This window comes from Scyliorhinus torazame, chromosome 4 (genome assembly GCF_047496885.1).
Source record: "Scyliorhinus torazame isolate Kashiwa2021f chromosome 4, sScyTor2.1, whole genome shotgun sequence".
Classification (NCBI taxonomy): domain Eukaryota; kingdom Metazoa; phylum Chordata; class Chondrichthyes; order Carcharhiniformes; family Scyliorhinidae; genus Scyliorhinus; species Scyliorhinus torazame.
The window spans coordinates 118,587,649-118,613,559 of record NC_092710.1 but is presented as its reverse complement, the minus strand read 5'-3'; the positions used below and the strand labels follow the sequence as shown (position 1 = coordinate 118,613,559).

At 47.2% G+C, this 25,911-nt stretch overlaps 1 protein-coding gene across 2 annotated transcripts in view; it reads right to left on the bottom strand.

Moving 5' to 3' along the window:
• slc17a5 (solute carrier family 17 member 5) overlaps positions 1 to 17,340 on the bottom strand; it is a 67,337-nt gene extending 49,997 nt beyond the window's left edge. The window contains exon 1 of one of the 2 annotated variants that reach the window (XM_072498552.1): positions 17,188 to 17,340. In XM_072498552.1, the coding sequence (XP_072354653.1) occupies positions 17,188 to 17,244 (57 nt within the window). In that variant the 5' untranslated portion in view covers positions 17,245 to 17,340. Of the gene's footprint in view, positions 1 to 17,186 lie in introns of both variants that reach the window. The other variant, XM_072498553.1, reaches the window with a different exon arrangement.
• Positions 17,341 to 25,911: the final 8,571 nt, after the last annotated feature.

Here is a 25,911-nt window from a genome sequence, read left to right as displayed (position 1 = left end):
TTCCAGCAGGCAGAATATTCAAGTTGTGGGGTTGCCAGAGGGAATGGAAGGCCCAACCCCCACAGAATACGTTTCGAAGAGGTTTGGGGGAGAGTGGATTTATGTCCCCTCCTGAGCTGCATTGTGCCTCCAGACTCTCCGACAGAAGCCCCATCCCAAGAAATCAAATGAGCAACTATTGTGAGGTTCCACAGCTTCCAGGAAAAGGAACATGGGCTATTGTGACTATATATGGGAAGGCCACAACATCAGGCTCTATCAAGATGTTGGTGCGGAGCTGGGAAGGAAGTGGGCAGCGTTTAACAAGGCTAAAGCCACCCTGCATAAAAGAGTCAAGTTCAATTTGGGGTGATGTACCCAGCGCGGTTCAGTGAATTTTGATGCAAAAGACTATTTCTTGACATGCCGGAAGCAGTGGGTTCTTTTGTAAAAACGCATGGGCTGGGTGCAAGTTGATTGAGTTTCGGAGAGGTTTTTGGATGTTGGGGGTGGGAATATAGATATGGAAAGTTCCTTGGGTTCCTTGGACATGTTCGCATCTCTTTGTTCTTGTGTGGAGTGAGTGTTTCGGAAGTTGGATTTTGGTGAGGGGGCTTAATGTTACATGGAGGGCTTGTTCTACGTGCTATTACTGTTATGGGAAATATATAGCTCCCTGTTGGAGTGCAATGTTTTAAGGTTTTTTTTATACTTGGTGTCTTCTTTCTGTTAGTATTTTCTTCACTCTACGCCCTGCTGAAGTAGGAGTATGTGAAGCTCATTATATTAGTTTGGTTTTCGATAATGAGCTTCGTGCATTCGTTCTGTTTGGGGTTAGGGTTAGAAGTAGGGCTCAGTGATTTTTGTTCGTCTTCTTGTTTTTTTGTGTGTACATTTGTGTGTGGTACTTTTTGGGGGTGGGGAGGTGGAGGAATGGGGGTGGGGGCAGGGATAATTTGCTGATGGTTTCTACAGACTTTTCATTGTTTTGTCTTACTGGTGGGCTGGGCGGGTGCCTTTACTCTCTATGTAGCTGTTGGATATCACTAGCGATTGGGGGAGGGGCGGGTCCCAATTTGGTTATTCACCTGGAATCTAAGGGGGTTGAATGGCCCAGTGAAAAGGTCGAGAGTATTTGCTTACCGAAAAAGTTTGAACGCCGATGTGGTGTTTCTGCAGCAAATTCATTTGTGGGTCAGGGACCAAGCAAGGTTGCAGAAGGGGTTCGTTCAGGCTATAATGGGAAGGCTAGGGCAGCAATTTTGGTCAATAAAAGGGTTAAATTTTCAGCCGCTAAGATCTTGGCAGATCCTAATGGTAGACATGTGATTGTTAGTGGGTCCTTGGCGGGCACCTCAGTGGTCCTGGTTAACGTCTCTGCACCAAATTACGATGATACGGGCTTTATTAACAGGTTGCTAGCCTACATTCCTGATGGGGGAGATGACAAACTGTGTTATAGATCCGAGGATCATCAGGTGTGCCAAAGGAATTGTTGGCTTTTATGCAGGAGGGCCGGGTGGGGGGGGGGGGGTGCGTTTTTTGCATTTTTCTCCCATTTCCATCAGGTTTACTCATGTATTGACTTTTTTGTGGTGGGTAAATCGCTCCTCCCTTGGGTGAAGAGGGTGGGGTATTCAGAGTTTATGATTTCAGACCATGCCCCACATTTTGTGGATTTGGCGTGAGAGTCAAGCCCCTCCCAACGCCCGCCAAGAAGATTAAATACAGCATTGTTGGCAGACAAAAGATTTTGTGAACACATGCCCCCTGCTATTGGGGAATATATTACGAAAGAGAAAATGCTGGAAAATCTCAGCAGGCCTGGCAGCATCTGTAGGGAGAGAAAAGAGCTAACGTTTCGAGTCCGATGACTCTTTGTCAAAGCTAACAGACAGAGAAAGTGGGAAATATTTATACTGTGCCGTGAGAATGAAAGATGAGTCATAGCCACAGAAACCCAGGGAAACCGGGTGCTAATGGTCACAGAAACTAAGGTGAAAGAGTGCTAATGGCAGTCCCCAGAGAGAACAAAAGATGTAAAAGGTCAAACAGCAGGGAAACTAACATCAAAGGATGAACTGTAGATGTGGGGAAAGCAAAGAGGAGAAAGGTGAAGGAAAGTGTGGGGGGGGGGGGGGGGGGGGAGAAATTAAATATATATTAAGAAAGAAAGAAATGGTTAAAGACAGTTAAAATGAAATGGGATGAAAACAAATGGGCCGAAGTGGGGTAGAGCTGATCATCTGAAGTTGTTAAATTCGATGTTCAGGCCGGAAGACCGTAGCATGCCGAACCGGAAGATGAGATGTTGTTCCTCCAGTTTGCGTTGAGCTTCACTGGAACATTGCAGCAGGCCAAGAACAGACATGTGGGCATGGGAGCAGGGTCTTTTGTTAAAATGGCAAGCAACAGGAAGGTCAGGGTCCTGAATGCACACTGACCGAAGATGCTCAGCAAAACGATCACCCAGTCTGCATTTGGTCTCTCCGATATAGAGACCACCACATTGGGAGCAGCGAATGCAGTAGACCAAATTGGAAGAGATGCAAGTGAAACGCTGCTCAACCTGGAATGAGTGCTTTCGGCCTGGGATGTTAAGCATGGAAGAGGTAAAGTGGCAGGTGTTACACCTTCTGTGAGCATGGGTGATGGGAGAGGTGTTGGGTATGGTGGAGTGGACTAGATTGTCTCGGAGGGAACGGTCTCTGCGGAATGCTGACAGAGGCAATGAAGCAAAGATGTGTTTGGTGGCGGCATCACGCTGGAGTTGGCGAAAATGGCGGAGGATTATGCTTTGCATATGGAGGCTGGTGGGATGAAATGTGAGAACGAGGGGGACTCTATCCTTGTTCTGGGAGGGAATGGAGCGGGCGAGAGTAGTGGCGCGGGAAATGGACAGCACACTGTTGAAGGCCCTGTCCACAACTGTAGATGGGAAATCACGGTTGAGGAAGAAGGAACATATTTTCGAAGCACCATTTCGGAAAGTGACATCATCGGAACAAATGCGACGGAGGCGAAGGAGTTGAGAGAAAGGGATGGAGTCCTTACAGGGTGTAGAGCTGTAGTCCAGATAGCTGTGGTAGTCAGTGGGCTTGAAGTGGATATTAGTGGATAGTCTATTGCCGGAAATGGAGACAGAATGATCAAGGAAGGGAAGGGTAGTGTCTGAGATGGACCAGGTGAAAGTGATGGAGGGGTGGAAACTAGAAGCGAAGTTGATGAATTTTTCCAGGTCCGGACGAGAGCATGACACGGCACCAAAATAGTCATCAATGTATCGGTAAAGGAGTTGTGGGAGGGGCCTGGAACAAGGAATGTTCCACATACCCCATAAAAAGGCAAGTGTATCTAGGGCCCATGAGGGTACCCATTGCTACACCTTTGATTTGGAGAAAGTGAGATGAGTTAAAGGGGAATATATAAAATTTAATAAAAGAGAGTCTATCTCACCTTCCGTGTTGTGGCTAGCCCTTAAGGTGGTCATCAGGGGGAGATCATTTCCTACAAAGCACACATGGAGAGGATCGCGAGGGAGGAGCGACAGAGGCTGGTGGACCCCATCCTTGAGGTAGGCCATCAGTGCTTGCTTGCCCCTACCCCGGAGTAAGAAAAAGCTACAAACATAATTTGAATTACTATCAACAGGTAAGGCAGCGAGCCAGCTGAGATGCTCGAGGGGGACATTTTATTAGCATGGGGAGAAGGCCTGCCACCCTTTAGCTCATCAGCTGAGGAGGCAGGCTGCATCCCAGGAGATTGTGCAGATAAGTGACTTAGGTGGCAGTTTGGTTTCCACCCCACCCAAGATCAACGCGGCTTTTGAAACATTCTATCGAGATCTCTATAGATTGGAGCCCCTGGAGGAGAATTCGGCCAGGATAGAATTTTTGGATGGGCTATTTTTCCCATGGGTGGAGAGGCAGGAAGAGGCTTCTTCCTTGCTGTTACCAGACTCCTGAATGACGCTCATGTGGGCTGCACTGATCTCTTCACACATCTTCTCTATTGAGAAGTGCGACACTCCGTATGCTTCATCCGTGCCTGCATTTACATAGTATGTCCTATGATTTTTCATGTATGGAACGATCTGTCTGGACTGTACGCAGGACAATATTTATCACTGTACCTTGGTACACATGACAATAAATCAAATCCAAGAGTTGGAATCCCCTTTGAGCCCCGAGGAAATTATGAAATGCATTGGGTTAATGCATACGGGTAAAGCTCCCTGATGGCTTCCCCACTGAGTTTTATAAGAAGTTTGCAGGACAGTTAATCCCTAATATTAGATATGTTCAATGGCTCATTGTCCCAGGGTTTGTTGCCCATTACACTTGCGCAGGCCTCTATTTCCTTGATCCTGAAGACGGACAAGGGCATTACGGATTGTGGGTTGTTCGACCCATTTCACTTTTGAATCCAGACACAAAATTACTTGCAAAGTGCTGTCATTGCAGTTGAAGCCCTGCCTCCCAGAGGTGATCTCGGAAGACAATACAGTCTTCATCGAGGTCGGCAATTGTTGGCCAATATACGCTGGCTCGGACTTCTGGTGGCGGCCATGGAGTGAAAGGTTGCACATTATGCTCCCGCTTTTGGTGGTCTTTTTGTGGCTTTTAAGCTGGATTTCCACAGGAATTTTTCAAAAATAAAGGTTTAAAAGCGAGAAGAGAAGGAGGTAACCCCGAGTTTATAAAGCTGCGTCCAGGGAAAAATCAAAAAAAGAGAAATGAAAAGGTTAGAAGTGAGGACCAGAGTTCAAGGGAGGCAATGGCAGGGAAGCAGGGTTTGACCTAGCCAGCTCAATGGTCGACGGACCAGTTGGTGAACTTCTTGACTGAGAAGTTCACTCAACATCGCAAGGAGTGTGCAGAAGACCTGGCCCGGGCAGTGGGCTCGATCAGGGCGGTGGTCGACCGTGTGAAGGAGAGATTGACAACCCAGGGACAGGCGATTGAGAAACTGGAGGACCTGGCGGCGGAACGAGAGAGGGAGTCCACCGCGATCGCAGCGGAGATCAGGATGTTACAGGACCAACAGAAACGACTGCTGGAGAAAGTGGAGGACCTGGAGAACCGTTCTTGGAGTCAGAATATCCGGATCATTTGTCTGCCAGAGGGGAAGGCAGGATCGGATGCCAGTGTGTATGTGGGGAAGATACTGGAAAAGCTGATAGGGGAGGGTGCGCTCCCCAAGCTGTTGGAAGGTGGACCAGGCCCACAGGGCACTTATGCACAAGCCCCAGGGACGTGGTGGTACGACTGCATCGGTTCCTAGACAAGAAACGCATCATGAGGTGGGCCAGGCAGACGAATCGGTGAATGTGGGAAGATGCTGAGATCCGGGTGTACCAGGACTTGGGAGCAGAACTCACAAAGGGGAGGGCGTGTTTTAATAAAGACAAGGCAGCCCTGTACGAGAAGCAAATGAAGTTTGGTCTGCTTTACCCGGCCCGTCTATGGGTGACCTTTGAGGGTCGGGAGCTGTACTTTGACTCGCCGGAGGACGTGGCGGACTTTATGAAGGACAATAACCTGATGGGAAAACAAGGACCTTGAACCTTGATTGTGGAGAACTGAGTTAGAAGTGACTGAGTTTAACATTGTAAAAACCTTAGTCTTTTAATTTTGTAACTTAATTTGCAATGTTCGAAAAGTTGTTTGAGATTCTGCATGTATTATTCCTTTTTCTCTTTTATTTTCCTCGGTCTGTTCCATCGGGCTCTGTTTGAAGGTGTTAGAATAGATAACATTTTGTTAAGGGGTGGGCCTCTGTGCTTGGATCTGGGGAGGGATTGTTTGTTTTTTGTGCTTTTTGCCATTGTTCTAGGAACTTATACGAAGAGTGGGAGGGAGGGAACCAGCAGGTGGTAGGATGCGTGACACCAGTGGCAGGAGCTGCCAGGCTAGCTGGGAGGGCTAGTTCACAGAAGCAAAGTGGGGGGTGAGCTGAAGATTAACATGGGATGGGGGGGGTAAACTGCTGACGAGGGGGGACTTTTAGGGTGTTGGAGGAGGAGAGTGGATGACGGCAGCTGCCGGGGGCAGGCCAGGTGAGGTGCGGGGCATGGGCCAAGGGCTGGCCTCAGAAAGGTCGTGGCTGATTGACAAGGGAGGAGGCTAGGGTGCCCCCCCCCCCCCCCCCCCCCCCCCCCCGACCAGGCTGGTCACGTGGAATGTTCGTGTACTGAATGGGCCGGTCAAAAGAGCCCGTGTGTTCACACACTTGAGGCAGCTGAAAGCGGACGTGGCCATGTTGCAAGAGATGCACGTAAAGCTAGGAGACCAAGTTACACTGAAGAAGGGATGTGTCGGGCAGGTGTTTCATTCAGGATTGTACTTTAAAACAAGGGGATGGCAATTCTGGTTAATAAAAAGTTGGCATTCGAGGTGGGAAAGATAGAGGCAACCCGGGAGGTAGATTTGTTATGGTCAGTGGGAAGCTGGAGGGAATGGCTGTGGTGTTGGTGAATATATACGCCCCAAACTGGGATGATGTCGCTTTTGTCAGGAGGATGCTGGGGAAGATGCGCACCGGCTGATGATGGGGGGGATTTTAATACGGTTCCGGATACGAGACTAGACCAGTCGAGTTCCAGGTTGGGAAAATTATCAGCAATAAGAACTGCGGGTGTTTATGGAGCGCATGGAAGGGGTGGATCTGTGGAGATTCGGGAGGCCAAGGAGCAAGGAGTATTCATTCTACTCCCATGTACACAAGGTGTATTCCAGGATAGACTTTTTCGTACTTGACAAAACGCTCTTAGCGTGGGTGGAGGGCACTGAATACTCAGCAATCAAGGTGTCAGCAATCGTGGCGTCGGACTACACCCCACAGTGGATGGACCTACAGGGGATCTCTTCCTTGAGGAGGGTTTCCCGAGCCTGGAGGCACTAGAAGAGGAATTTGAGTTGTTGGGTGGGAACAAGTTTCGGTACTTACAGGTACTTGATTTTGTCCGGAGGCAGGTTCCAAGCTTTCCTCGCCTTCCTGAGGGGACTACAGGATAAGGTAATGGCAAAAACGGGGGTTGAGGAGGGTCTTGGAGATATACAGGGAATTGATGGAGTGGGAAGAGGTCCCACTCAGGGAGGTGAAGAGGAAGTGGGAGGAAGAGTTAATAATAATAATCGCTTATTGTCACAAGTAGTTAATGAAGTTGGGAAGGGAGTTGGATGCCAGACTATGGAAAAAGGCCTTGAGGAGAGTCAATTCATCCTTGTCTGATCCAGTTCAATGTGTATCATAGGGCTCATGTGACTGTGGCCCAGATGAGTAGGTTTTTTGAGGAAGTGGAGGATAGGTGCGGACGCTTTGGGGGAAGCCCGGCGAATCATGTACTGGGCGTGTCCGAAGTTATGGGGATTCTGGCAGGGGTTTGTGGATGTTATGTCAGAGGTCGTGGAAGGGAGGGTGACTCCGAGTCCAGAATTGGCAATATTTGGGGTATCAGAAGATCCAGGGGGGTGGGGAGTGAGGCCGATGTTCTGGCCTTCTCCTCCCTGGTGGCCCGGAGATGGATTTTGCTGGGATGAAGGGACTCGGAGTCTCCAAAGTCAGGAGTGTGGGTCAGTGACGTGGCAGGGTTTCGCAGGCTGGAAAAGATTAAGTTCGCCTTGAGACGCTCAATTCAGGCGCTCAGCCGGAGGTGGCAGCCGTTCATCGGAAATTTTAACGTCAGCAGCAAGGGGGTGGGGGGGAAGCGGGGGCGGGAAAATGGGAGGCATGGTAGTATAAGACAAGGACAGGGAGCTTTGTATACAGGCAATTAGGAAATAGGGCAGGGGTGGTAGGGGATGTTACTTTTATGTTTTTTGCCTGTGCCGGCCCGCTCGGTTGTTTAAGAAATGTTAAAGTGTTAAAACTGTGAAAATTAGAAATGATTCAATAAAATATTTTCTAAAAACAAAATATACGCTGGCTCAAACTGGTGGTGATTGCTTCCATGGATGAATTTGATTGGGTGGAGTGGGGATATCTCTGAGATTGTTGGGAGGTTTGGTTTTGGGCAAAAGTTCATATCCTGGATTCATTTACTGTATAGGGCCCCCACTGCTAGTGTTTACACAAATGCCTTGAGCTCAGGTTACTTTCCGTGGAATAGGGGCAAGAGGCAGGGATGTCCATTGTCTCCACTTCAATTTGCTTTAGTAACTGAACCACTGGCCACAGCGTTAAGATCTTCCAATAGGTAGAAAGGAATAAAATCGGAGAGGGAGGGAGCATAGGGTGTCCTTGTACGCAGATGATCTGCTTCTTTATTTTATGGACTCATTTCCACTATGGATGAGATAATGAAGCTACTTAGGAGTTTTGGCTCCTTCTCTGGGTGTAAGTTGAATCTGGACAAGAGCGAATAGTTTTCGGTTAACGCCCCAGCGAGGGGAGTCAATCTGGGGAATGTTGAATTTTCGCCTCGTCAGATCTAGCTTTCATTATGTGGGTTGTTCGGGTGGCCCACGATCGGGCCTCACTCCATTAATTAAATTACACTAGCCTGGTTAATGTGGTTAAATCTGACTTGCAGAAGTGGGATAACCTCCCACTGTCATGGGCGGGCAGGGTTCAGACTATTAAAATGAATGTGCTCCGGAGATTTTTATTTCTTTTTCAATGTTTCCCTACTTTTCTCCCCAAATCCTTCTTTGTCAGCGTTAACAAATTAGTGTCCTCTTTTATTTGGGTGGACAAGACCCCAAGGATCTATAGGGTGTTCCTCCAGATAGACAGTCTAGTGGTTTAGCTTTACCCAATTTGTTATTTTATTATTGAGCTGCCAATATTGAGAAAGTGCTGGGGTAGTTTAGTGATTCGAGGTCCATATGGGGTCAAATTGAGGCGAGTTCTTGGTAAGGGCCCTAGTTTGGGTGCTTGAGTAACTGCCTCACTTCCATTCTCTCCTGCAAGATTTTATTCGAATCCAGTAGTGTTGACCACCCTGAGAATCTGGGAGCAGTTCAGACAGCATTTTAAACTTAGCTCCATGTCACTGTTGGCTCCTATCTGTGGTAATCATTTGTGTGTCAGCGGGCTTAATAATAATAATAATAATAATAATAATAATCACTTGTCACAAGAAGGCTTCAATGAAGTTACTGTGAAAAGCCCCTAGTCGCCATATTCCGGCACCTGTTCGGGGAGGCCGGTACGGGAATTGAACCACGCTGCTGGCCTTGTTCTGCATTACAAGCCAGCTGTATAGCCTACCGTGCTAAACCAGCCCCTGCTGAGAGTCAACGTTTAGGTCTTGGGAGAGGAAGGGTTTGGAGAGGTTTGGGGACCTGTTGAGGGAAGGTTTGCCAGCTTTGAGGAGCTGATGGAAAAATTTCAACTCCCTAGGACCAACCTGTTTAGATATTTCCAGATTTGCGATTTTTTGCAGAAACCTTTTCCTTATTTTCCTTTGACACCATTGAGCTCCCTGTTGAAGAGGATTTCACCTTTAGCAAGGTCTGGTTGGGGGTTGGGGGGAAAAGAGAGAGAGAATTTTGGGTACTTACAGCTAGCTCTTATCATTGGAGTCGGTTCCGTTGAACAAGGCGAAGGTGAAATGGGTTTTATTCTGGATAACGAGGTGTGGAGCGAGTCTCTTCGCAGGGTCAACTCCATGCCGTCCTGTGTTTGGCTTAGTTTGATCCAGATCATGTTCTGGTCGTGTCCTAAACTCGTGGGGTTCTGGGTCTCCTTATTTCGCACCATGTCGGCTACTCTACAAACTGAACTAAGGCCATGCCATATTTGGGGTGTAGGACCTGCCAGAGCTGCACACTGGGGCGTTGCAGATGTCCTCGCCTTCACCTTGTTGACTGATCAAAGGCGGGTGTTGCTGGGGTGGAGGTCGAAGGAGACACGTGCGGATTTTCAAAATTCAAAGCAACAAGAAATGTTTGATAAGGTTCCCCACGGTAGGCTATTGCAAAAAATACGGAGGCTGGGGATTGAGGGTGATTTAGAGATGTGGATCAGAAATTGGTTAGCTGAAAGAAGACAGAGGGTGGTGGTTGATGGGAAATGTTCAGAATGGAGTACAGTCACAAGTGGAGTACCACAAGGATCTGTTCTGGGGCCGTTGCTGTTTGTCATTTTTATCAATGACCTAGAGGAAGGCGCAGAAGGGTGGGTGAGTAAATTTGCAGACGATACTAAAGTCGGTGGTGTTGTCGATAGTGTGGAAGGATGTAGCAGGTTACAGAGGGACATAGATAAGCTGCAGAGCTGGGCCGAGAGGTGGCAAATGGAGTTTAATGTAGAGAAGTGTGAGGTGATTCACTTTGGAAGGAATAACAGGAATGCGGAATATTTGGCTAATGGTAAAGTTCTTGAAAGTGTGGATGAGCAGAGGGATCTAGGTGTCCATGTACATAGATCCCTGAAAGTTGCCACCCAGGTTGATAGGGTTGTGAAGAAGGCCTATGGAGTGTTGGCCTTTATTGGTAGAGGGATTGAGTTCCGGAGTCGGGAGGTCATGTTGCAGCTGTACAGAACTCTGGTACGGCCGCATTTGGAGTATTGCGTACAGTTCTGGTCACCGCATTATAGGAAGGACGTGGAGGCTTTGGAGCGGGTGCAGAGGAGATTTACCAGGATGTTGCCTGGTATGGAGGGAAAATCTTATGAGGAAAGGCTGATGGACTTGAGGTTGTTTTCATTGGAGAGAAGAAGGTTAAGAGGAGACTTAATAGAGGCATACAAAATGATCAGGGGGTTGGATAGGGTGGACAGTGAGAGCCTTCTCCCGCGGATGGATATGGCTGGCACGAGGGGACATAACTTTAAACTGAGGGGTAATAGATATAGGACAGAGGTCAGAGGTAGGTTCTTTACGCAAAGAGTAGTGAGGCCGTGGAATGCCCTACCTGCTACAGTAGTGAACTCGCCAACATTGAGGGCATTTAAAAGTTTATTGGATAAACATATGGATGATAATGGCATAGTGTAGGTTAGATGGCTTTTGTTTCGGTGCAACATCGTGGGCCGAAGGGCCTGTACTGCGCTGTATTGTTCTATGTTCTATAAAAGCAAAATAGAAAAGGAAAACCCAATACAATTAGCTCTAACTAAGTGAGGACTAATTTAACCCTACCACCGACCACCACCCCACCCATCCAGCCATCACCACGCTGTGGCTCCACTCATCTTCTGTATAAACAAGATAAGGGGCATCTAAAATGTACTCCCTTCTCATGGATGCAAGGATTCCAGCACATAAAAAAGTATGAGACTGTGCACAAACCACATATCACTTTTCCAAATCAATATGGTTTTTGCTAAAAGAAGATAACAAATGACCCTCGCCCTCCACCCTTACCAACTTTTACAGATGTACCATAGAAAGCATCCTATCTGGCTGCATCACAGCCTGGTATGGCAACTGCTCGGCCCAGGATGTTAAGAAACTTCAGAGTTGTGAACACCGCCCAGTCCATCACACAAATCTGCCTCCCATCCATTGACTCCATTTACACCTCCCGCTGCCTGGGGAAAGCGGGCTACATAATAAAAGACCTCTCCCACCCGGTTTCCTCACTCTTCCAACTTCTTCCATCGGGCAGGAGATACAGAAGTCTGAGAACACGCACAAACAGACTCAAAAACAGCTTCTTCCCCGCTGTTACCAGACTCCTAAATGACCCTCTTATGGACTGACCTCATTTAACACTACACCCTGTATGCTTCATCCGATGCCTGTGCTTATGTAGTTACATTGTATATCATGTGTTGCCCTATTATGTATTTTATTTTATTCTCTTTTCTGCCCATGTACTTAATGATCTGTACTTCGGTGCACGTGACAATAAATAAATCTAATTGAATCCTTAAACATAGTACACCTGTCAGGAGAAAAAGACAAAAACAGCATAATCACAAGGGAATAAAGTCCAGGATTATTGATGAACTGCAGGATAACAACACTGTAGATGTCACTTGGAAAGGCTCAGGCCATAACAGGATCATCGAACAACCCTCTGGATCTCTTCAAAGAGTCCCACTGAACAAAGCGTCTTCACCTCTGCCATGTCATCGCTCCAACGCAGAGAAACCCAGGCCCTGCCGGCAAGGGGAGGGGGTTGACTAGATATGGCAAGCCACCTCCAACCCTCACAATGAGCATCATGGACAGGACAGCACAAGACTAATAGTGCCACCTGATTCCAGGCTTCAAAGACCAGGCACATTGTGCTCCGTCGAACCTTCTCTCTAGGATTCTTCGCAATTATCAAAGTGAGCACCAAAAACCTGTACCACTGAGCCGAGATTATCATCCAGAACTTAATTCCTAATGGCGCTCATTATCCCAATGCACACAGCACCGCCGAGGTCCGCCCAGCAGCAAAACCGCCACTGCAGGCTGGGCCCCATCCCAGCCAACCCCAACCAAACAAGCAGTCTCTCTGATACAACTCAGCTCTTCACCACCAAACTCCTAACTGGATCATCCCAGGCACATTGCGCAAGACATTTATCTCAAATAAAAAGGATAATTATGGAATGAGCATTTGGATAAAATAAAGGATTAAAAGAGCTCACAAAAACTCTGCTGCTCTCACGCTCACATCATGTGATCCACAAAAGACACTTTGTTTTAAAATAAGTTTCAACATCAGTCTCTCAATCTCCAACCTCTGTCCTCACACCTGCATGGAAGTCTTCTCTGATCGAACCTCGAACTGCTCAAGAGCCGACAGAAGTGAATTTCAGCCCAGATGTAAACAGTAGCAGAAATCTTTGTTCCCTGCAATATTGTTTGGAACTCTTACCAATTGGGGTGGTTATAGGCATCTCCAAGTTACAACTCCAGTGAGTTGTTCATATAAAGGCTGAGCCATGTGGCTGCAACGGGAAAGGGACAGTGACTCTATGGCAACTGGAAATGTAATGATTGCCACAAGCCTCACTCCGTGCTTAGCACCAACACTCAAAGCAACTCCAAGGGAAGGAACGGTGCAGTCATTATTGTGCAGTTCCTTGATGCTGTACTGTACTCGTATTCCAAGTGATGGGTGGGCCGTTTGCTAGCGATGCCAGCCCCGCCAATACCATCACCTGGTAACCATTACCAGCGTCACCATCTTAGTGAATGCAGCTCAATGCTGCAAATGTAAATAACAGCGAAATACAGGCAGGAGAGATTTTGGGTGGCGGGGGTGGAGCACAAAATAAAAATTTTAAAGGTTGGAATTTCATGATTCAAAAGTCAGGAGTTCCACCACACGGCACAAATTTCTCAGCCCTGGTTTATGCAGAAAGGCTGGAGAAGCTGGATTGCACCTGCTCTGAGCGAAGGTTAAGAGGAGATTTAACGGAAATTTCAAAATCATGAAAATTACGATCATGCAGATAGGGAGAAACTGTTTCCACTGGCAGGAAGGTCAATAAACATAACATTTTAAGGAAAATTACAAAAGAACCAGGGACAGTCCAGTTGCATCCTGTCTGGGAAGGTTTGAAGTCATTAAAAAATTTTCAGTAAAGATTCATGAGAGTGGTTCCATGGATGAGGAACTTCAGTAATGCAGATAGATTGGAGAAATTAGGACTGTTTTCCTTGGAGAATAGAAGGCTGACAGGAGATCTGATAGCAGGATCCAAAAGCACAAGTGGTCTGAATAGAGCAGAAACTGTTCCCACTTAAGATTCAGATGTTTACAACATGGAAACAGGCCCTTCGGCCCAACTTGTCCATGCCGCCCAGTTTTTAACCACTAAGCTAGTCCTAATTGCCTGCATTTATAGAGTCAGAATAAATCTTTACACTTCTGTACATTGGACAGGATTCTCCATCCCGCCGCACCCGTTTTCTGGTGTGGCATGGGATCCTCCGTCATGGCAGCCGGCCAATGGGGTTTCCCATTGTGGGCACCCCCACGCTGCCGGGAACTCCATGGGTGCAAGTGCGCTGCTGGTGAATGGAGGATCCCGCCGACAGAGAATAAAGCCTTTTACCTCCCCATTCCCAGGTCTCTTGGTGGGAGAAAGGTAGATGTGGATTGGCACAACAGGGCACCATGCTTTCCATTACAATCATTCTCCTTCTGTCCCCTTCACTGGGCTAAACCCTGGTAACCTTAAGGCACTGCTGCAGGTTGCATGTGAACCAGGTGCAGAATTGTACCAAGGAGTATAACATACAGATCCAGAGGCTGGGTCCACATCTGGATTAGCCTGTTTTACTCTGCCTATATCAGAAAGGATATTCAGTTATCAGAATGTGTCCAGAGAAGAACCACGTCATATCCTGTAACTTAACTGAATAATATGAGGAATGACTGGCCATCCTGGGTCTGTTCTCTCATGAAAAAAGATGGAAAAAGGATACAAGTGTTTCAAATTGCAAAAGCTTTCGACAGTTAGATACAATTAAGATTTTCTGTCTTGTATAGACTTACACACAAAGGGTGTCTTATGTCTCAAGAAGGAATTAGACGGGTTATCACAGAATATTCAATTTAGCGTACTTGTCAACGGAAGGGACTGAATTATTAGAAAGGGAATACAGTGTGTTGACAGGTGGACAAGTTGCACCAAAGATCTTCTCTAGCCTGAAACTCTTACAGAATGGTTGATCACCCGCTCCACAGTCCCTCGACTGAAGAGCTCCAGCCAACCCGATAATACGTTACGGACAGCTTTAACTGATTTAAAGTGGGACTTCTGTCCCCATCTGGAAAGAAACCCTGCCCCAGAGAGCTGCTGGCTAATTTGATTGGTGGCAGGCTCTGGTTTCAGCTGCGTCTGGATTGAGCTGTGGCCACTGCTGGAACTACATGCAGTCACTGGAGAAAGGTCATGGATACTGGACTTTAGGTAGGCCTGGGGATTTTGGGCGGGCTGGCCTGGCAGACTCCACAAACCCCAGCTGGGGAGGTGGGCAGGAAGACTGGGCAGGCCACCCATTTTATTTTAAAAGCCCCCTCACTTCCAAATAGGCTGTGTGAGGCGGGGTGGCGTAAAATTCACCCCTATGTTATTATGACCGGAATTTCCTGGATCACACTTCTGGAAAGATTATGCTGAAAATTACTTCAGCTTCTGCACTTTGAACTTCTATCCAAATTTCCTACAGTGTTAATTTGCCTATGCTGCCAGAAAATCCTATTCAAATTAGGAAGTGAAAGATCAAGAAGAGGGCAGTGATTTAAAGTAATTAGCAAAACAAAAGGAGCGGCTCAGTGGTTAGCACTGCTGTCTACAGCGTGGAGGTCCTGGGTTCGATCGCGACCACGGGTTACTGTCTGTGTGGCGTTTGCACATTCTCCCCATGTGTGTGGATTTCACCCCCACACCCAAAGATGTACAGGTTAGGTGGATTGGCCACGCTAAATTGCCCCTTAATTGGGGAAATAATTGGGTACTCTAAAAAAAATATTTTAATGAGCAAAACAGGCAAAAGCTCTGTGAGAAAAAATGTTTTCACACATGAGTGGTTAAGGTCTGGAATGCTCTGCCTAAGAATGTGGTGGAGACAGGTACATTCGAAGCATGCAAAAGGAAATTTGACTTTTACTTGAAGGAGGATGGATAGAGTTATGGGAGAGTGCAGGAGAATGGCACTAGGTGAATTGCCCATTCAGAGAACTGGTGAAGATATGGTGGGCCAAAAGGCCTCCTTATGCACCGTAACAATGTCATTCTGCTTCAAGGGTTATTTTTCCCCCACGCAGACTTCTTATGATTTGGAATGCCTGAAAGGGAAACGCAAGTAGAATCAACACAAACTTTCAAAAGGGCACCAAATAAATGCATGAAGGATGAATAATCATGGGGACAGAGCAGGGGAGTGGGGCTGATTAGATTGCTCTTTTGAAAGAGCCAGCAGGCGCAAGGTGGTCTAAGTGGCCAATTCACCTTTTTATTTCTCTCTGGCGACACCGCAATGAGAAAACTGCTGCACTGTTTAAGGGTAGAGAAAGATATTTGTCATCAGATTACGATTTAGAGCATGTTTTTCAAACTTTATTTCCCAGGGCCCTCATTTGCCAACCAGAAGTATGAAAGGGGAGCCTTCTTGGTCTTCACAATCTCACTCCAATCAGGTTCACAGGAGAAGAGGGCAATGTACATATCAGGTGCAGACTTCAGCCAGTTCCTTTGTGCCGTCTCCATCTTTTGAAAATGGAAAATCCAACCTTGTAAGTCACCATTAAGGGCACCAAGAACAAAATGCTTACTTTACTCAGCACTGGATACTCCTGGGAGATGCTGCTCCAGGATGCGGATAGCCTCGTGGGTTTTTGGCATGTTTTTAATGTGGTATCACAGGTCAGGTATAGCAGTGTCATGTTTTCATTTGGAGTCAGCTGTAAATTAATAACTGACTGGGGTCTCAATCTCAAAAGGATTTTTTCCCCCACCAATTCTCTTTCAACATCTGAAACTTCTCCTCTCATTTGCCAGTACGTCCCTGCATATAACACACACGGGCTTTGCATCCTTATTTGCATTGGCATAATTGACAAAACCATTGTTATACTGATTTGTTCCCGAGCTGAGTTTATCCCATATCGGCTGTTCACCGGATGCCTTGGAGCTCTGTACAGAGCTAACACTAGCACTGCTCTGTCCTGCCCTGGACTCTCCTTAGCAGCTCTCTCCAGTAGATTCAGTTGTAAGAACATGTTCTGTAGGTACACTGCCCATTTGTGTCTCTGGCCGTCTCTCACCTATAAGACAATTATTATCTTCATACTCCTCTTGACTGGCTTGCCAGCAGCTAGAAAATGGAAGCTCTCCTCCGTGATTTGGTGCTAAAAGTACATACAGAGCACTTGACATCAAGTGTACCTGCAGGGCACTTGGCCAGGTCACTGCTGTTCCTTCTGGCCAGAAGACTCTTCACGGCCTCATTTCCCTCCCATTTGAAAGGTGGCAACTGCCACCATTCACAATAACAATGTCGGTAAGCCGCTGTTGGCACTCGTCCCGCGAGCAGGACCACCGCAGAAATGCTGCGACAATCGTTCCGCGACCCTCCCTGGGTATGCCACCCAGGACCACCCCAAGGGTCAGGACCCGCACCTTTGAAAACCCTGATTTAGGAAGATGAGGGCATGTCGTGCCCTCCAGGGTGGGGTGGGGAAGGGGGTAGGCGACAACCCCGCCTCAGGGGTGATAAAATTACAGACTCTTGGCGTCCTCAGCTTCGTCCCTGCACCGAGGAGTTTCAAATAGCCCCTGGGGTGGGGTGAGCCGGACTCACGCACCTGTCTTCCGCTCCCTGCTCAGCAGCGGCTGGATATCCTCGTCGCCCGATCCCTCCATCTTGCAGCCCTCGCCGACTCAGCTGGACTCGGGCTCGGTCCGGCTGTACCTCCCCCGTCACGCGCACATCCTGCTTCCGTCTCCATGGCACCCGGCCGCCGACGCCACGTAGCGCGCACGCGCCGGAGACGTGAAGCGGTCAGTCGCGCGCCCCGCCCCGGAGCAGCTTGCGCGAGACAGCCTGAGTGAGCCGCTGGGCAGTGGCTGAAATTGTGCTGACTGTGTACAGATAGTAGAAACGGCAATTATTTTCCATTATCACTGTTTACCTGTGAACTTCCCTTAATTATATTGCACCTTTGACGCAGTAAAATGTTCCCAGGAGGGAGGGTATTCATTCATTTGAAAACTTGGGCAAAGAAGTAAGTTTCAAAGAACAAAGAAATGTACAGCACAGGAACAGGCCCTTCGGCCTCCAGGCCCGCGCGGACCATACTGCCCGACTAAAACTACAATCTTCTACACTTCCTGGGTCCGTATCCTTCTATTCCCATCCTATTCATATATTTGTCAAGATGCCCCTTAAATGTCCCTATCGTCCCTGCTTCCACTACCTCCTCCGGTAGCGAGTTCCAGGTACCCACTACCCTCTGCGTAAAAAACTTGCCTCGTACATCTACTCTAAACCTTGCCCCTCTCACCTTAAACCTATGCCCCCTAGTAATTGACCCCTCTACCCTGGGGAAAAGCCTCTGACTATCCAATCTGTCTATGCCCCTCATAATTTTGTAGACCTCTATCAGGTCTCCCCTCAACCTCCTTCGTTCCAGTGAGAACAAACCGAGTTTATTCAATCGCTCCTCATAGCTTATGCCCTCCATACCAGGCAACATTCTGGTAAATCTCTTCTGCACCCTCTCTAAAGCCTCCACATCCTTCTGGTAGTGTGGCGACCAGAATTGAACACTATACTCCAAGTGTGGCCTAACTAAGGTTCTATACAGCTGCAACATGACTTGCCAATTCTTATACTCAATGCCCCGGCCAATGAAGGCAAGCATGCCGTATGCCATCTTGACCACCTTCTCCACCTGTGTTGCCCCTTTCATTGACCTGTGGACCTGTACTCCTAGATCTCTTTGACTTTCAATACTCTTGAGGGTTCTACCATTCACTGTATATTCCCTACCTGCATTAGACCTTCCAAAATGCATTACCTCACATTTGTCCGGATTAAACTCCATCTGCCATCTCTCCGCCCAAGTCTCCAGACAATCTAAATCCTTCTGTATCCTCAGACAGTCCTCATCGCTATCCGCAATTCCACCAACCTTTGTGTCGTCTGCAAACTTACTAATCAGACCAGTTACATTTTCCTCCAAATCATTTATATATACTACAAAGAGCAAAGGTCCCGGCACTGATCCCTGTGGAACACCACTGGTCACAGCCCTCCAATTAGAAAAGCATCCCTCCATTGCTACCCTCTGCCTTCTATGGCCTAGCCAGTTCTGTATCCACCTTGCCAGTTCACCCCTGATCCCGTGTGACTTCACCTTTTGTACTAGTCTACCATGAGGGACCTTGTCAAAGGCCTTACTGAAGTCCATCTCGACAACATCTACTGCCCTACCTGCATCAATCATATAGACAACATCTACTGCCCTACCTGCATCAATCGCAATCGTTTCAAGGAGGATCTTAAAGGAGGAGAGAAAGCTGGATGGAGAATCAGAGGTTTAAGTTAAGAACATCAGAAATAGGCATGATGTGGAGCTGCCTACATTGGACTGGGGTGGGCACTGTAAGAAGTCGTACAACACCAGGTTAAAGTCCAACAGGTTTGTTTTGAATCACTAGCTTTCGGAGCGCACCTCCTTTATTAAGCGAGTGAAGAGGTGTGTCCCACAAACACATATATAGACAAAGTCAATTATGCAAGATGATTCTTTGAATGCGAGTCTTTGCAGATAATTAAGTCTTTACAGGTCCAGACGGTGCGACTGGAGAGAGGGATAATCACAGGTTAAAGATGTGTGAATTGTCTCAAACCAGGACAGTTGGTAGGATTTTGCAAGCCCAGGCCAGATGGTGGGGGGGTGAATGTAATGCGACATGAATCCGAGGTCCCGATTGAGGCTGTACTCATGCGTGTGGAACTTGGCTATCAGTTTCTGCTCGGCAATTCTCCTTTGTCGCACGTCCTGAAGGCCGCCTTAGAGAACGCTTACATGAATATCAGTGGCTGAATGCCCTTGACTGCTGAAGTGTTCCCCGACTAGAAGGGACATTCCTGCCTGGTGATTGTCGCACAATGCCCGTTCATCAGAAATAGGAGCAGGAGTAGACATGGTGCAATATTTAACACAATCATTGGCTGACCTTTAGCCTAAATTCCTCTTTTCTGCCTGTTCCCCAAATCACTTTATTCCCTGAGAGAGCAAAAGCCTGTCAATCTGAGCCGTAAGTACATTCAATAATAAAGCATCCAAAACCCTTTGGGGTAGAGATTTCCTAAGATCTGCAACCCTTTGAAGAAACTTCTCCTCATCTCAGTCCAAATGATCAGCCCCTTTATCCTGAGGCTGTGCCCCCATGTTCTGGATTTCCGAATCGGGGGAAACTATCTGTCTACACTGTCAAGGCCCTCACAGCCTCCTATGTTTGACTGAGATCGTTCATCTAAACTCCAGAAAATTTAGGCGCAATTTACTCAGCCTCTTGTCACAGGACAACCCTCTCGGCCCAGGTGTTAAGCTCGCAAACATGTGCGATACCGCCTCCAATACATGCATACGTTTAGGTTTAAGGTTTATTGGGGGAAATTCCAGTGTTCAGGCCCGAGACAGCCAAAAGCACAGCTGCCAAAACTGTGGTAAAGGAAGTCAGGGATGCACAAAATGCAAGAGTTGGAGGAATGTAGAATTCTCAGGCTGGCAGGGTTACAGGAAACAATAAGGAGGGAAAGCATCATGCAGAAATTTGAATTTTGAGATTTTTGGTGGACCATGTGCCAAGGCAGTTCAGCGAGGGGAAGGGTGATTGATGTAGAAGACTTGGTGGAAGTCAGAATATGGAGGAAGTTTGAATGAGCTCAAGTGTACAGAGGGTGAGGGCGGCAAGGTGGTTAGCACTACTGCCTCATGGCGCCGAGGTTCGAACCCGGCCCTAGGTCACTTGTCCATGTGGAGTTTGCACATTTTCCAGTGTCTGCATGGGTCTCACCCCCACAACCCACAAAGATGTTCAGGGTAGGTGGATTGGCCACTTTAAATTGCCTCTTTATTGGAAAAAATAATTGGGTACTCTAAATTTATTTATTTTGAAAAAATGTACAGAGGGTGGAAGGTGGGTGGCCGAATAGAAGACCATTAGAATAGTTGAGACCATAAGTATTAAAAGTACGAATGAGGGTTTCAACAGTAAGTGAGCTGAGGCAGGGCCGAGACAGGCAATATTACAGAGTTGGTAGGGACTCTTTTTTATTCATTTACGGGATGTGGGCATCGCTGATCATATTTGGTTCAATGGGCTGAGTCGATGCACATCAGGTGGCTCTCCTCCAGACCATAACCAAATAAGCACTTTTAGCCCAATTTTGCCCCAAAATTCGAAAGCAACTCAACCTTAACCGAGAAAAGAAAGGAACAGAACCAGAATGCCAGCGAACGGGAGCTCGAAGGGTCGCAGGGACAGCAGAAGTAGTGAAAAAGGTCACAAGCAACAAGCGGACAAGCCGGTGCACCCATGATATGAGGGGGCCCCAACCACCCCAGAGAGAGGGAGGGCGGCGACCCGAGCATCAGCCTCCCCCACCTCCCCTCCCCCCCCAGCCACCTGGAGACAGATGGAAGGCATTCCTTATGAAGGAACTGACCGCAATGAAAGAGGCGATAAAGGTCGAAATCCAGGTGGCGGTCAATGTGGTGGTGACAGAGGCGATGGTCTCCATGCAAAAAGAGATTGATGGATTTGGTAAGAAGGTGGAAGCGCAAGAAACAACAATCCATGAATTGAAGAAAACATCGACAGACCAGAGTGACAGGATCATCGCCCTGGAGTCAGAGGTTCAAAGGTTGGTGGTGGCCTAAGGGAGCTTAAAAGGGAAAGTCGAGGACCAAGAGATCAGATCCTGATGCAGAACATTCGATTTGTGGGCCTGCCTGAGGGGATGGAGTTGAAGGACCTGACTGGCTACATCGCCCAAATGCTGGGCACTTAGTTGGGAGAGAGCTTCGCCAATCCCCTGGAGATCAGCAGAGCGCACACGTCGCTCAGGCCAAAATCCAAGGCGGGGGAACAACTGAAGGCAGTACCTCGTCGTCTCCTTGCGGAGAAAGTGTTTGATATGAAGGTGCTGGAGTTCCTGCCCTGTTGGTAGCTCCAGTTCTTCCGTTAGTTTGTCCAGGGTCGTGAGTCTGTCCCTTATGTAAATATCATTAACTGCCAGCGTCCCTCCGTTCTGTCTCCATTTTTTACAGGTGGCGTCAGCATGGCTGGTGGGAATTTGTGCTTACTGCAGATGGGGGCCATGGAGGACATCCCGGTTAAACCACAGTGCTGCCTCATTTAGTTCCATGTCCTTAGTGTGGCTACCACTGGAGTCTGCATGTTCTCCCCGTGTCTGCGTGGGTTTCCTATGGATGCTCCGGTTTCCTCCCCCAAGTCCCGAAAGATGTGCTGTTAGGTAATTTGGACATTCTGAATTCTCCCTCTGAGTACCCGAACAGGCGCCAGAATGTGACTACTAGGGGCTTTTCACAGTACCTTCATTGCAGTATTAATATGAGCCTACTTGTGACAATAAGGATTATTATTATTATATGCAGAGTAATGCATGTAGTTAGATATACGACCTCCGACCAGCAGATGGGGACAGAGATCCACCATGTGACTGCACAGAACCGGGAGTTAGTAAGTCGTACTAGAGGTCAGTCGCATTAGAAGTAGCTCCAGGAGAATTCAATTATTCGTTACCATTTGTATTGTAGTTTGTTAGTTATTTTTCCACGTGTTCATTTTTGTTAATAAACTATCTTACTAGTCAAAGAACTGTGTGCATTTTTATCACGGCCACAACACAGAACATAACAACCACCACTGGGCAGGATGTGTATTTTTCCGGGGAGGGAATGGGACCGCTGCCATGGCAAGGGCTGCAAGGGTCATTCCATTGCAGGAGGACTCCTCCAGCTTCACCCATTCCATGTTTAGTTCTCATATCCATCCCACCACCCTCTTGGCTGTGGCTGCCCAGTGGTAGTCTTGTAGGTTCCGTAGGTTCAGATTTTCCTCCTTTACAGTGGAGATTTGGGGATCTTTAGGTTCTTTTAACCCACACAAACGTCATGATCATTTTGTCTATCCCTTGAAAAAAGGCCTTGGGGATGAATATCGGTATGGGTCTGAACAGGAAGAGCATCCTCGGCAGCATGTTCATCTTGAGCGTCTGCACCCTCCCCGCCAGGGAAAGCAGGACTGCATCCTATCTCTGTAGGTCCTTTTTAACTTCCTCCGCCAGTCTGGTCAGATTCCACTTATAGATCCGTGTCCAGTTTTGGGCTATCTGGATCCCCAGGTAGCGGAATTTGCCTTGGGCTAGTTTGAATGGTAGACCCCCAGCTCTGTCCCTTCCCCGCTCGGGTTCAATGTGAATGCCTCGCTCTTGCCCAGTTTGAGTTTGTAGCCCGAGAAGGCCCCGAACACCGATGTCCTAGGTTGTGGTGGTGAGGGTGGAGCCACACCCGAGAGTGGCAGTCTTCAGGGTTTTGGACCAGCCAGATCTTCAAATGGGGAAGAGGGCCGACGCCCTTGCTTTTGCTTCCCTAATTGCACACCGGAGAATCCTGCTCGGCTGCCGATCAGCTGCAGACTGGCTGGCAGACCTGTCGATATTTCTCCACCTGGAGAAGATCAAGTTCACCATCCGAGGGTCGGACGAGGGCTTCCACAAAGCGTGGGGGCTATTCATCAGCCTGTTTAAAGACCTGTTCAAAACCAATAGTAACCAGGAAGAAAGGGGGAGGGGGGACTGAGGAGAGCAGACAAGAACACACATAATGGAGAGGAACAGGGAGGGGAGGGGAGGGGAGGGAAGGCAAGGTGACAACCCCAGGGAGTGACATGGGTAAAAAGGGAGGAGGGGAGGGGGCAGATAGCCCCATCCAGCAAACCCACAAAGACAACAACAAGAACCTCAAAAAAAGGGGGCAATACAACAATACAACACCCAGGCAAAGGGTGGTAAGGAGCCAGACTTTCAACAGGGATGGAGGGGGTAGGGTGGGGGGGAGCAGGGATGGGGGAGGGCAGACAGAAGGAATGTATGTAAAATTTGTAAATAAGAAATGTCATACTGTGTAAATATGAGGTGCGCTCTATGTTACGCTGTTACACTGTAAAAATTAGAAAATGCCAATAAAAAATACTTTAAAAAAATATTTGGTTCAATGTTGCTGGGATGTCAGCAAGACATCCTTCAGGAATCCTTCCAGATCTGCTTTTCCTGTCACTAATGTAAAGTACATCTACATGATGCTGCCATATATGCTGTCTCGATGGTAATCATGATGTGGAGATGCCGACGTTGGACTGGGGTGGGCACAATAAGAAGTCTTAGAACACCAGCTTAAAGTCCAACAGGTTTGTTTCGAATCACTAGCTTTCGGAGCGCACCTCCATTGACCTGATGAAGGAGCTGCGCTCTGAAAGCTAGTGATTTGAAACAAATTTGTTGGACTTTAACCTGGTGTTGTAAGACTTCTTACTGTGCCACATATACTGTTGGATAACTACAGTGGGGCTGTAATGCCATTCCCAAATTGATCTCAAGAGCAACTGATCAATGTTAGGAAAATAACAACAGGAAATATACTATTAATGGGTTCACCTTTCTTTAACTGTAAAGCCTTGGCCTCTGATGAAGCAGCACTCCAGATATTCCTGGTTTCCCAGAGGACTGACAACCGGGAATCAGAATACATTTTATGGGCACCACCTCTTTCTGAAAATGGCCTTCACCCTTCACTCCTTTTTAATCCCTATTTCCCCTCATCTTCTTCCTAAATCCCACAACCTTATCACTCTATCCCTTTTCTTCTATGCTCTCCTGTCCTTGTACCTCTACCTTCTACACACTATTTGTCACACCCCTCTCTTTTTTTGCACAATGTTCCTCCATCTTTAATTTTGTCCTTTACCAATTCTCCTCCTACTTTTGCCAACAAAGGTTCCTACTTTTAGAAATGTAGCCTGACCCCAAGCTTAATTTTAAAGGATTTAGATTTTAAAATTGCATCTTCACGACCTAGTCAGCAATCTAGGGGAGTGAATATCCCATCCACTATCGAACCTGCCCAGTTTAAATTTAATTGATTGCACCTTAGTTGCAAACTGCACCTTCAGAGAAAGAACTTGAGTGTATTTCATTCCATAGAATCACAGAAATTTAAAGCATGGAAGGAGCCCATTCGGCCCACCGTGTCAGTACTGGGCAACATGAAGCCATCCACCCTAATCCTACTATTCGTCTCTTGGTGATGTGGTGTTCTTTATGTTGCTTATTTCAGGATGGTTGGCGCAGTGTTCACAAAGACCACAAAATAGCTTTAACTTAAACAAAGCTATAAATTTATTAACTTGGATTTGTCGCGTCCTCCTAAAAGTTGATTAATAACATCGAAACTACACTCATCTAGAGCTAATCTCACTAATAGTTTAAACTATGATCTGTACTCACTTACACTATCTGTACTTCTGACTCTCACTAGCTAACTCCGGCACATACTCTCCCATAAGGCTTAGCATCGCTGCCTTATATAGTTGTAACTGTAGCTCCCCTAGTGGCTAATCTCAACACTTCATTAACCCTTTCTTTGTTAAAGAAAATTATTACACCATTGGTTGTGATATTTTCTTTAACCATTACATCGAACGTGTGACCTTCACTACTAACCATTAATTATCATAAACTCGCTATAATGCTGTACATTAATTCGTAAATAACTGTTACATCACTTAGATGAGCAAATATTTCATCATAAAGTCATCACAAATTAGGTCTCTCAGGCGGTCTTCTTATTCTCGTAGATCTTCTTAACGGAATGTTCAAGGTATTCGATTGCTCTGCCACATCTTCTTGCTGTGTCTGTGCTAAGTAAGGATTTGGAAAGGCAACGTCCTTGAAAATGTTATCAGGTGCTATAACATGTTGAAGCTAAGGTTGAACTTTATGCTGTATACGTAGCAATGCTCATCTGTTCTCCTGAATAGCGATCCCTGTTCAGTTTTGACTAAGTATGACCTTGGTGCTACTTGTTTCAGAACTTTTGCAACGTGTTGCCATCCTCCTGGATTATGAATTCGTACAAAGTCACCTTCTCGAAGTTCAACAACAACAGAGGTTTGGTTCGTTTATCATAGTCCTCTTTTTCCTTCTTTTTCGCTGCTGTGATAAGTTCACGTATCTCTCTCCCGTCTATTTCAGGAATGGTGATCTCAAGTAATGTGGTGCGTAGTCGTCTACCCATTAACATCTGAGCAGATAATAGTCCAGTTGACAGTGCAGTTGCTCTGTACGCTAACAGCACCAATGATATATCTTGACCATCATCAATCGCTTTGCGGCAATATTCTTTATTATCCCTACTCCTTTTTCTGCTTTTCCATTAGACTGACGATAACATGGACTGGAAGTAATGTGATTGAAATTGTAGCCTTGTCGCTGAG